Consider the following 12,324-nt stretch of genomic DNA (forward strand, 5'->3'; position numbering starts at 1 on the left):
AAATAAATGAGACACAGTATCTACTAAAGAACAATTCAGATGAGGGGAGAAAGACCCATTGTTAAATAATTATCCCCCTATATGATACAGCACATTGGACTTAAGCAACATAGTGTCAGATATCATAATCCTGCTGTGTCCACTGCCTTGCATAAATTAATGTGTTGGGGGTATTTATTCAGAGAGGAGCTGACACAAGTTGGGTTACCCTAGAAGCTTCTTGGGAGAAGTAATGGCTGAGGAAAAATTAGTCATCTCAACTGTCAGTCAAAATACTGTATGTCAATATTGTGTTTATCTGCCTCCCACAGCAAAGCAAAAAACTGCCTTGGTATAGTTTAATCCAGTGGTTCTCAACCTGGGAGTAGCAACCCCTTTAGGAGTCAACCGACCTTTTCACATGGGAAAACACAGATATTTACAATTCATAACAACAGCAAAGTTACAGTTATAAAATAGCAACAAAACTAATTTTACGGTTGGGGTCACATGAGGAACTGTATTAAAGGGTCGCAGCATTAGGAAGGTTGAGAACCACTGTTCTAATCCTTTACCATACTGTATGCACAGTTCCAAGGACTGACTGCTGACAATCAATGTGTGGTTTCCTTTACAGTGTGTGTACTGTGTAACTTATTTAGGGAAATTACTAGTGTTGTTAATTGGTGACTCAAACATAAAAGTGTATCTGGAAACAAGTGTTACTTGTGATATTCCCCACTTGTCAGTGAGCGAGTGAAGAGCAAAGACCGCTCTCCAAACTCAGCCATGCCTCCTGGGGAAGCACGCTTTTTTGTACTCTTGTATGTATGTACCTCTAACTCTGTACCATGTTGCCTTTCCTTTTGTTCCTATAGGATGCACTGAAGGCCCAGTTGACCTGGTCTTTGTGATCGATGGATCCAAGAGCCTCGGAGAAGACAATTTTGAGATTGTGAAGCATTTTGTCAGTGGGATTATAGACTCCTTGGCAATTTCCCCCAAAGCTGCTCGTGTGGGGCTGCTGCAGTATTCCACACAGGTCCGCACAGAGTTCACCTTGAGGGACTTCAGCTCAGCCAAGGACATGAAGAAAGCTGTGGCTCACATGAAATACATGGGCAAAGGCTCTATGACTGGGCTGGCGCTGAAACACATGTTTGAGAGAAGTTTTACCCAAGTAGAAGGGGCCAGGCCCCTCTCTACACGGGTGCCCAGAGTAGCCATCGTGTTCACCGACGGACGGGCTCAGGATGATGTCTCCGAGTGGGCCAGTAAAGCCAAGGCCAATGGTAATATGGGGTGGAGTTGCGGTTTATATTATTCAAAGTTCAGGTCTTTTAAATCCATAACTGGCTTTAGAGGTCAGAGTGTTTGAGTACAGAAAGGCTTTCTGATAACTGCCATTAAAAATACACCTTGACTGTACTGCCACCTAGAGGCCATAATGGGACCCCGGAGATGCTAAATAAACTACTTCTCACAGCCTGAGTAATAGGATTTACCAGCCAGTCAGTGTGTGACCTCCAGTAGAGAGATCACCTCAGCCCACGCTATTAAACTACAACATACAACTGGTCCAACGCCCTGGTATGTTTCTTCCAGAGTCACCCAAAGAATTTTTTTTTTTAATGATTTCTGGAGGCCAGCAAGTTAAGAGCACTTCCAGAGGACCCAGGTTCAATTCCCAGCACCCACATGGCCACGCACAACTATCTGTAACTCCAGTTCCAGGGCATCTGGCACCCTCACACAGATATTCAGGCAAAATACCAATGCACAAAAAATTTAAAAATAAATGATTTCTGGTGGCAACTTTACTGACACAAATACACTTTAAAAACGACGACAACAAAAACCAGGATCTTGGTCCTATAGGTGAACTCCATTCCCCCTCACAGAAAGGCTAATGGTTCCCAACCAATCCATTTTATTGACATTTCTTACCTCACTGTTCACTTAATTTTTCCTCGCCCAAGAGAAAGGGATCCCTGGGTCATCTGAGTGGTTTGTAAAACTGGTTGTTCACTCAAGACTAGCTTGCTAGAGCTCATGTCTAATCCATAAGCTCTGCTAGACTACATTCTTAAAAAGTACGAGGGAAGAATATTTGCCTCCTAAAATAGATTAGCCTTTTATTAGACTCAATAAAACTAGCCCACCTTACACCTCCTGTAAATTGCCCAAAGACTGGTAGGAGCAGACATTTAGTTGTCTGAGTCAGCAAGGTTTATCCAAAGTAACATTCTCCTAATAAATTCGGTCTCCCAGGGTATGGCTGATACAAGCTTAAACTAGTCATTCCCCTTTTGTGGGAAACCACGTACACATCACTGGCGCCCAAATAAGCCAAACTCAGCTATTCATATAGACTCAGAACAAGGTGTCCCCTCACCCCCTGGCTTTCAGGACCATTCTAAAATGCACTCTTAAACCTCTAGTGTGTCAGATTAGCCAAAATAAGACATCAATGCTGAAAACCGTTGGAAGTACAACAGAGCTCAATTGTTGTTTTACTTTCAAATGAGGTAGTGGAGTCTAAAGACTGGCTTGATTTAGAAAAGGTTTTATAGCAACTTCATATCCCTTTGAAATCTAAGAAAGATGTTTTACGTTTCTTCTTTTTCCTGACTGGGATTTCCGATGGTCTGCAGACTCACTCCCATTCCTGCTCAAGATGATGCTCCTCACCCCTAAGAGAGGTGGGCAGAAGGCAGTTCCACTGGACCCCAAGACAGTTACGATTCTCCTTTCGAGAAGAAACCATCCAAGCACTCAGAAGGCTGAGGCAGAGGAATTACATGTTCCAGCCCAGCCTTATCTATATGATAAGAGCCCGTCTAAGGTTCTTATTCGACCTGCCTGGAATTTTCCCAGGAAACCTCTCATTTTAGTAAGCTGTGAGACTTTTCCCTACTACCTAGAAGGCCAATTCAGGGAAAAGCTGCACATTTGCTACTGACCCCCTCTAGAGCTAATCAATAGCTGTCTACCCTCTTCTATATGCTGCATCTCTAGGATCTTTTGTTCATAAGTCTGAAATACCAATGCTGAAAAATATAGAGAGGTGTTGGCATTGATGCTTCAAATCACATCACTTAATACCTAACTGACTTTGGGTATAGCACAATGTCCAGACGCTGGGAATGCAACTGTATCTTATTCTAATTTCTGCTGCCTAGGTATCACTGTGTATGCTGTTGGGGTAGGAAAAGCCATTGAGGAAGAACTACGGGAGATTGCCTCTGAGCCCACCAATAAGCATCTCTTCTATGCCGAAGACTTCAGAACAATGGGGGTGATAAGTGAAAAGCTGAAGCAAGGCATCTGTGAAGGTATTGGAGAATGTGTCTAGGGTCGACCTTAGCCACAGGGCATCATGAACCTAGAAAATCCTCAAACCATTCCTTTGGTGCTCAGAAAACACCTCCTTGCTGACCAAGACAAGTAATACCTGGAGACACTACGGCCAGAGAATGGAAGAGCAGTGAAGACAAATGTGGTAGCTACCATGTCTTGAGCACTTAGCCTGTGCTGAACAGCATGCTAAATGCTAACATGTCTTTCTCAACCCTCAAACCCTAGAGAAGTGATCATTCAGGCAGGGAGCCATTGTTAAAGAAATCAGAAGTACTATTTCAGAAAATTTGTGCAAACAGATGTCTACCCTTTTGATTTCAGACATGTTATGTAGTTTTTCCAGTCCACTAATTAATCCAGTTATGCTTACACATAGGAATTCTACCCATTTCCCCTTTTATTCACATGCTGAGTTCAGACACCCTTAAAATCCAACCTAAATGATGCCTTATCCCTCTAAACACTGGGGTGAAGGGAGATCCAGGGGGAAAGCCTTCCAGATCCCCAAGGGTGGAGTGTGCTTTGCCTTTGGCGCTTTCATTCTCAGTGAAATGTCCAGGCAGGGCCACAGGAATCATTGGATCTTTTAGCAACTTTTTTTCTGCCTTACCTACTTGACATGACGCAGGGAGGGGAGCATTCTTTAGATGTAATTTAAGTCTCTCCAGGGAGATAACTGCTCTACCATGGCCATATATCATCACAGAATCTTTTGGTTACCAAGTAACACCAAAAGACCCTGGGTTCTAACTGTGTCCTAAAGAGCACATGTAAAACGGTCACTCCTTTTGGCCATCTCTCTCCACTCAGCTCTAGAAGACTCTGATGGAAGACAGGACTCCCCAGCAGGGGAACCACCAAAGCAGGTCCACCAGCCAACAGGTGAGCTTCGGAAGGCAGTGTGGTCAGCCGTCACTGGAGCCTTCTGCCTCAGCTACCCTTGCAGATACAAGTTGTACAGTGACAGACAGGAAGGACTTGCTCTGTCCTTTAAACCATATTTGGTAGCTACCACCCCTGTTGACAGTCTATGTCACAGTATGTTTCAGAGCAAAGCATGGTGCTTTAGACCACAATGGTGTGAAGCAGGTTTGAATTCTGTTTTCTCTCTTTACAGAATCTGAGCCAGTCACCATAAATATTCGAGACCTACTTTCCTGTTCTAATTTTGCAGTGCAACATAGGTATCTGTTTGAAGAAGACAATCATTCACAGTCAACACAAAAACTCTTCCACTCGACAAAATCTTCAGGTAATCCAAGTGAAACATCACTACTACATAAGCTGCAGCAGCCTTCTGGCTTGTCAGCAGACTTAGCGTAAAGACGTAGGAAATAAAGGGGAAGTTAAGTAACTAACTAAAAACTAAACTAAAAGCAGCAGTAGTAGCCTTGACCTCTAGTGTACAAAGAAAGCCTCTTCAAGTGCTGAAGCCACCACGGCTCTTTCCCAGCATTTACTCCCCTGGATCTGGATGGATGGAAAAGGCTGACCATTTCTTTCATGGTTTCCTGTGTACTGACTCAGTCTGGTTATTATGTGTCTGGGAAGTGTGGTGAAAGACAGAGGTGAACTCTTTCCATCTGCTTTCTCAGGAAGCCCTTTGGAAGAAAGCCAAGACCAATGCAAATGTGAAAACCTTATAATGTTCCAGAACCTTGCAAATGAAGAAGTAAGAAAACTAACCCAGCGCTATATCCTTTTCCAATAGGATGCTCTGTATGTAATGCAAAAAATACTAGCAAAACTTTACAAATAACTGTGGATTTCATCACAAAGCTAGCAATACTGAATCAGAAGAGGCCTTTTCTATAAAAGGCAGCCTGACAGGTGTTTGAGATTTAAGGTCAAGCCAAGCTTAGTGGCCATGGTCAAGCACTTGGTTGTCATCTGCTAGCTAGTATAGGAAGAGTAACATTAAAGCCAACTAGGCAGTATATAGTGTAAGGGGGGGGGCACTTAACTCTACACAAGGATAAACACTAGGAATGAAGTGCCTCAGAGATCTACGTCTAGGCAGAGTATGTTGTAGAATGAAGAGGCTTCAAGCCCAGTCTAATCTCTAAACCCTCAACCCGAACCACACAGAAGCTGCGTGTATGTGCAGATTTTGAAGAACTGGGTGTTCCCTTTTTCTTTTTGGCAGCCAAGATCCTTTTATATCAACACTCTAGATGAAAATTTCTACCAAAGGAACAGGCCCAGTGACTCATTTAAGCAGGAATGCATGGGGATGACAGAGTGATTGGTGCTTTTACACAGAGAACACATTGCCAGCTGCTCTGAACTTAAAATTACAGTAAGCTCACTAAAGCTGGCTGATACAGATCTCAGTGAGCATCAACTAGCCCATAGAGAAATGGCTTAATTCTGAACGACCCCTGTGCCAACAGGCTTACTAAGAACAGCACATAGCAATTCTCCGTTGGGGGGGTGGGGTGGGGAGGAGGGACTGGTTCCCTATATGGAGTTTTGTAGATTAAGTCTTCGTGACAGTAGATAATACAGATAAAGCTGGGCTGTCACTCTGCCATGGGGTCAGATAGGAGGAATTAAGGGGCTTAACTCCACAACTTCTCCCTGCCCCACTCATAGTGTATTTAAGAAACTACATGTATTTATTACTTGTATATAGTTATTGTACTTTTGTATATAGTTTTTCTTATGTTAGTTATAATCTTTTTCCTTTTTTCTTTTTATTAAAATAGAAAAGGGGAAATATGGTGGTATTTTATTTGTACTGAAATGTGATTTTGCCGAGCGGTGGTGGCGCACGCCTTTAATCCCAGCACTCGGGAGGCAGAGCCAGGCGGATCTCTGTGAGTTCGAGGCCAGCCTGGGCTACCAAGTGAGTTCCAGGAAAGGCGCAAAGCTACACAGAGAAACCCTGTCTCGAAAAACCAAAAAAAAAAAACAACAAAAAAAAAAACAAAAAACAAAAAAACTACATGTAAAAGAGAATAAAAATTCATGGCTACTCACTCCTTAGCTTTTGGCCTTACCTACCATCAATGAACCCCATTCCCATGCCCTTTACTCTGTAAGGCATAATCCATTCATTTTCTTTACATCTCCCAAATCATCAGTTGCAGCTCCCAGAGAGGCACAATGGTAAATTATAAGCAACATGGGTGTGTTAGAAAACCTTTGGAAAATCTTGGGGAAAAGCCAAATTCAAACTGATCTGGCTTTGATGTTTTGAAAATGAGCTTAACATGAACTTTTTTTTTTATGTCTTAATGGCATGTGTTAAATGAATTACTATAAATGTACAAGGGTTTTTAAAAACCAGTTTGTTTTTAATCCCAATTCCTTTTTCTGTAATTTTAGTAGTCAAATCAAATTGTACTTGATTGTAAGCTAAAACAGGCATTCAGATTCCTCTTCCTTAATTTGGGATTTACTAGAAGAAATGACCCAAAGAATGGAAGCCTTGGAAAACCGCCTACGATACAGATGAAGACTGAAATGCTTTTATGGATTTGTACATCATAAAAAGATTTCAAAAACAGAGGTGGAGCCTCAAAGCTCACACCATAGTTAACTCTGTAAGCTGTAAAGCAAAACACAACCAGTACTGAAGACACTGGACTGCTCTACAACAAAGAGTAAATGGAGCCACAGAGGTGTCCAAATTCGATATTGGGGGAGGTGGGGAATCCTTCTGAACTCTCAAGTTTACCATGAGAATAAATAAGCTGTTCAGTGTTCTGTGATGTACTGTGGATATGATTTGCTTCTGCCTCTTTGTGGGGCGTTTACCCATCCACCCCCACAGTTCCCCAGAGTTTTCTTGAGTGCGAGCAGCAGGAAATATTAGATAGAAGGACTTATTGCGGAGAATATCGCGGAGATAAACAGATAGAAAATAAAGGATAGCCTCGAGAGGGCCTGGAACCTATTCCAACGGGCCCCGACTATCTCTGCCCCAGGGTTTTTATAGAGACGCCAAGGGGTGGAGCAAAAGACCTCCTCCCCCAGCACAGCCAAGTGCAGACCATCCCAGACACCTGCACTCAGGCCCGTGGTCCTAATCATCCTCTATGTGGACCTGCTGGGTAAAGCCACGAGGAACCCAAGAACGGGCTCCCACAGGTCCCCCTTTCTTAATATATAAAAAAATAACTATTAATGGCTTACAGCAATCTCCATAGCTGTTACACCTCCCAATATGGGAGTAGAGGATGATAAAGATGGCATTTCTCTTTTGAATTAGGTCCAAGGTGACCACAGCGGTCTTAGCTGCCTCAAGCCCTTTCTAAGCCAAAAACTCTTAAGGTGACTACAAACTTAAAGAATCCCTTAGCTTCATCATTACCATTAACAGGTTAACATAAATATTGCTATACATAGTCACAATTCTCCCAATCTTACAACACAAAGCAAACTCTTAACAGAACCATTTGAATTAGCATATATGGTGCTATATATAGTTAATTTTCTCCGTCTTACAACATTAACTCAATCATTTGAATTTTCTTGCTAACAGAACATAGGAAAAACTTCGATGTATTCACATCAAACTTAAATATTTCCTTAACTCCAAAAAATCAGGGTGCATTAATATCAATAGGGTAAATATAATTTCTGCAAACATAATTCAACCTCATAACTCCTCCTTTTCTTTATAATTTTTTAAGCAAAATCTCAAACCTAGTTTGAAAACCCAAACTTTTCCATTTAAACAGTTCCATTTATAACACAATACCAGTTCTGTAAACAGTTCCACAAAACAATTCATGAATCACCAATTAATAAAGCATATATGCATACACAAAACTGCATCTTGATTCTAGGTAGAAATAAATTTCTTCATTTAAACAGTTCCATTTTTAACCCAATTCCAGAAAACAGTTCCTAGGTCATTACTATGAATAAACTCAAAATTGTCCCATTGCAATGAAATCTCTACTGTTCATTTCATTTCTTAAGTCCCAAAATTCAAATGATAAATTCTGGTACGAGCCTTCCAAATATGAAGAAATCCATAACCAAATTCTTTTTGTAATTTTATCTTATTTTAAGTTCAAAAAGTTCAAACAAGAAATAAATTCTAGTATCAGGCTTTCACTTCCAAATACGAAGAGACGTTTTTCAGCCAAAACTTTTTGCAGTTAACAATTTTTGTTCAAACAAGCGTCTCTGAACTTTTATTCTCAAGCCAGAGACCTTTTTAGGTACAGTAGTATTCTAAACCGCACCGTTTTTGATGTTAGCTCAGGTTTTTCTGTGTTGCGTTGATTTTCCACGGATCTCAGCTGTGGATGCCTTGTGCTGGTTCTGGCCTCCGCCATTCTTAGCTTCTTAGCGGCTTTTGGAACTTTTGAAACCATTCAGACTGCCTACTTTGCAGTCTGCTGGGACACTAACCTTCTGTGTCTCGGGTTCTTTCACCATATACATTAGGAATAGATTCATATTTAACATTTACACTTTTTTACAAATTCACATATAACATTAACATCTACTTATTTATACTCTTTAAGGGAACTATAGAACTACTTTAGCAAATATATTTCTTATTACTTCTTATATACTTCTTATCTTATTTCTTATTTAAACTTACATTTACAACTAGTATGTTCACTTCTTACAAGCTTATTACTACATGTCTTAAGACTACCTTAGATATTTCTTGCAAGCTTATATTCTTAAAGGAACTCTATAGATCTATTTTACAAACTTATATAGGGCTACCATTAGCATATATCTAATTTAGCAAACACCTAAAGATTTCTTAACACAGATCTAACAAGACAGAATTTTTACAAACTCACATATCTTATTTTCATCTTTTTCTATTTCTTATTCTTAATTATTATTACTATCTCTATTAGAAAGATTTTCTTAACTAGACAGGAAGTACGTACATCATTGCTAAAGTTTAGAGTTTATAGTCAGCTTTGTTATAAAGCACTGGGATTTAGTGAGTGTTGTTGTTATAGAATTGTGATAGTTGTTGCTAGGGGACTGTAACCTTCCCAGGATGACGCCACACTCCAAAGTTGCCAGTTCTCTCAGCCGTTCCGGACCGGCAGAGATGCACTGTCAGCGGTAGATGGTTTGTAACTAGAGGCTGTCCCTTCACCCAAATTCATAATAGTTCCCCTAAGTGCTTCAATTCAGACAAACGTTTCTATTACAGCAGTACTTTTGGTTTGTTCTACGGAAAAAACTTCACTTCACAGTGAGGGTGAAATTACCGTATTTAGCTGCTGTAAGGTCTTTGCCAAATACCACACAGCTATTAGGTGATATAAAGTATTTTTCCAAAGGAGCTAGTAAAGCCAAAAGCGGCACAGCTCCGAACTCTGTTTCCTCACTGCCTGCATCAACCAGTGACAAAACCCCAGAAACACTGATCGAGCCACTTTCATTCTGGTTCCTTTATAGGAACATCATTAGAGCTGACCCTTCCTTAGTTCCATGCTCCTTACCAGACGCTCCGGTAACCACCGAGCTTCATTCTCCTCTTGTGAAAAAACACAAACATGTCCTCGACCCCATATTAACACAGGATCGGGACCCTTCCATAATCCTGAGCAGGGATCTTTCCATTTCACTTGAGCAAAAGTTGCTTGGGTGCCACTGTGCCAAAATCTATCTGCGGCAGACTGTTCATAGACATCCATATTCAAAAAGTTCAGAACAAAAAGAGCATGATTTAATGCATTATGTGGCGATAGAGGGTAAATTTCTTCCTTTTTTATATTTATTTTTTGAAGTTGTATTTTAAGACTGCTATGAGCCCTTTCCACAATACCTTGTCCCTGAGGATTATAAGGAATACCTGTTTTATGTACAATTTCCCATTGGGTACAAAATTGTTGAAATGCCTTACTACTATATCCAGAACCATTATCAGTTTTAATAATTTTTGGTAAACCCATATACGAAAAACACTTCAAGCAGTGCATAATTACATGTTTTGTAGATTCTCCAGGTTGTGCACTAGCCATTAAAAATCCTGAATAAGTGTCAATGGTCACATGTACACATCTTAATTTGCCAAATTCTGCAATATGTGTAACATCCATTTGCCATAGATGATTAGGAAGAAGACCTCGAGGGTTTACCCCTAAGTGAGGGACAGGAAAATATTTTGGACATACCCCACATCTTTTAACTATTTGACGAGCTGCTTCTTTGGTAAGATTGAATTGCTTTCTTAAGCTTTTGCTATTTTGATGATGAAGAGCATGTGACTGTTGAGCCATTTCCACTTGGGATAATGCTACTATCTTTGTTAACTTATCAGCCATCGCATTGCCCTCAGCTAAAGGACCAGGAAGATTGGAGTGAGCTCTAATATGGCCCACAAAGCATGGCAGCTTTCTTTTGTGAATAGCGTCTTGAAATTGTTGAAACAACATTTGGACTTGGTTGTTATTAGCGTCAATATAGGGAACAGTTTCTATGACTTGAAGAGCTCTATAAATATATTGACTGTCTGTGTATAAGTTCAATGATCTGTCTTCAAGAACCTGAAAAACCATGTTCACTGCCCGTAATTCCACTATCTGTGCAGAGGCTGGGGTTGTTTGTACTACATAACTTTTTCCATTAATAACATAAGCAGCCTTTCCATTAGAAGATCCATCAGTGAAAACTAACACAGCATCTTCTACGGGGTCTTTCATAACAATTTTAGGAAATACAAAGGAATGCATTTGAACGAATTGCAATAATGGATCAGCTGGGAATTGATTATCAATTTGGCCTGAAAACTGGGAAAAGGCAATTGCCCAAGAATCACTGTTTTGAAAAAGCCAATCAACTTGCTGCTTTGTAAAAGGAACATTAATTACCATAGGTTCTTTACCAAAATAACGTCTAGACTCAATTCTGCTTTTTTGTACCAAGCAAGCTACAGACTCATAGTATGGATTTAATGCTTTAGCTGGTGAAACAGGAAGATGTAGCCATAAGAGAGGCTTGTTTTGCCATAATACTGCTGTAGGAGTATGTCTAGTGGGCAAAATATGTACATACCAAGGTAGGGCGTAATTAATGTAATGTACTTGCTGGTTTTGAATAGCCTTTTCAACTTGCAGAAGAACTTGTCTACCTTTTTCAGTTAACTCTCTGGGTGAATTAGGGTTATTATCTCCTTTTAAAATATCACTTAAAGGTTTCAAATCACCAGTAAATACTTTTAAATAAGGGCGCAACCATTGAATCTCCCCCAATAATTTTTGAAAATCATTTAAAGTTTTTAACTCATCCTTTCTTATTTCCAATTTTTGAGGCTTTATCACCTTAGGGTATAAGACATGTCCTAAATAATGAAAAGGCGAGTGTCTTTGCACTTTTTCTGGAGCGATAATTAACCCTGCACGGGTAAGACAGTGCTGAAGCCGTCCGAAAGTGTCAAGCAAAATTTCTTCATCTTTATGTGCAAGCAAAATATCATCCATGTAATGAATAATATAAGCCTGTTGAACTTGCTCTCTAACTCTTTGGATAGCTTGAGCTACGAATTTCTGACACAGTGTTGGGCTATTAACCATTCCTTGGGGCAAAACTTTCCAGTGGAATCTTTTCATGGGTTCTTTAAAGTTGACTTTAAAGTTGACTGAGGGAACACTAAATGCAAATCTTTGACAGTCTTGGGGAGCTAAAGGAATGGTATAAAAACAATCCTTCAAATCCAAAATAATTTTATAAGTATTTTCTGGTATAGCAGTAGGGATAGGCAATCCAGGCTGCAAAGCTCCCATAGGTTGTATGGTTTCATTAATCTTTCTCAAATTCTGTAATAATCTCCATTTCCCTGACTTCTTTTTGATGAGGAAAATAGAATTCCAGGGAGAATTAGATGGTTCAATGTGACCACTATCCAGCTGCTCCTGTACTAACTGCTGGACAGCCTGTATTTTTTCTTCTGTTAGGGGCCATTGATCTATCCACACAGGCTGATTGGATTTCCAGGTTATAGGATCTGCATGGAGTACAGGCTGCTCAATGACCCTTCCTAAAAATGCT

General features: G+C 40.3%; 1 protein-coding gene across 4 annotated transcripts in view; it reads left to right on the plus strand.

Moving 5' to 3' along the window:
• Nucleotides 1-7,055, plus strand: part of Matn2 (matrilin 2) — a 144,989-nt gene extending 137,934 nt beyond the window's left edge. For 3 of the 4 annotated variants that reach the window (XM_052747591.1, XM_052747590.1, XM_052747593.1), the window contains 6 exons: nt 858-1,271; nt 3,162-3,314; nt 4,150-4,221; nt 4,457-4,591; nt 4,935-5,033; nt 6,744-7,055. In XM_052747591.1, coding sequence (XP_052603551.1) covers nt 858-1,271; nt 3,162-3,314; nt 4,150-4,221; nt 4,457-4,591; nt 4,935-5,033; nt 6,744-6,799 — 929 coding nt within the window. In that variant the 3' untranslated portion in view covers nt 6,800-7,055. The remainder of the gene's footprint in view (nt 1-857; nt 1,272-3,161; nt 3,315-4,149; nt 4,222-4,456; nt 4,592-4,934; nt 5,034-6,743) is intronic. The other variant, XM_052747592.1, reaches the window with a different exon arrangement.
• Nucleotides 7,056-12,324: the final 5,269 nt, after the last annotated feature.

The sequence above is a fragment of the Peromyscus californicus genome, unplaced genomic scaffold (assembly GCF_007827085.1).
Source record: "Peromyscus californicus insignis strain IS unplaced genomic scaffold, ASM782708v3 Scaffold_20__1_contigs__length_68692818, whole genome shotgun sequence".
NCBI classification, from domain to species: Eukaryota; Metazoa; Chordata; class Mammalia; order Rodentia; family Cricetidae; genus Peromyscus; species Peromyscus californicus.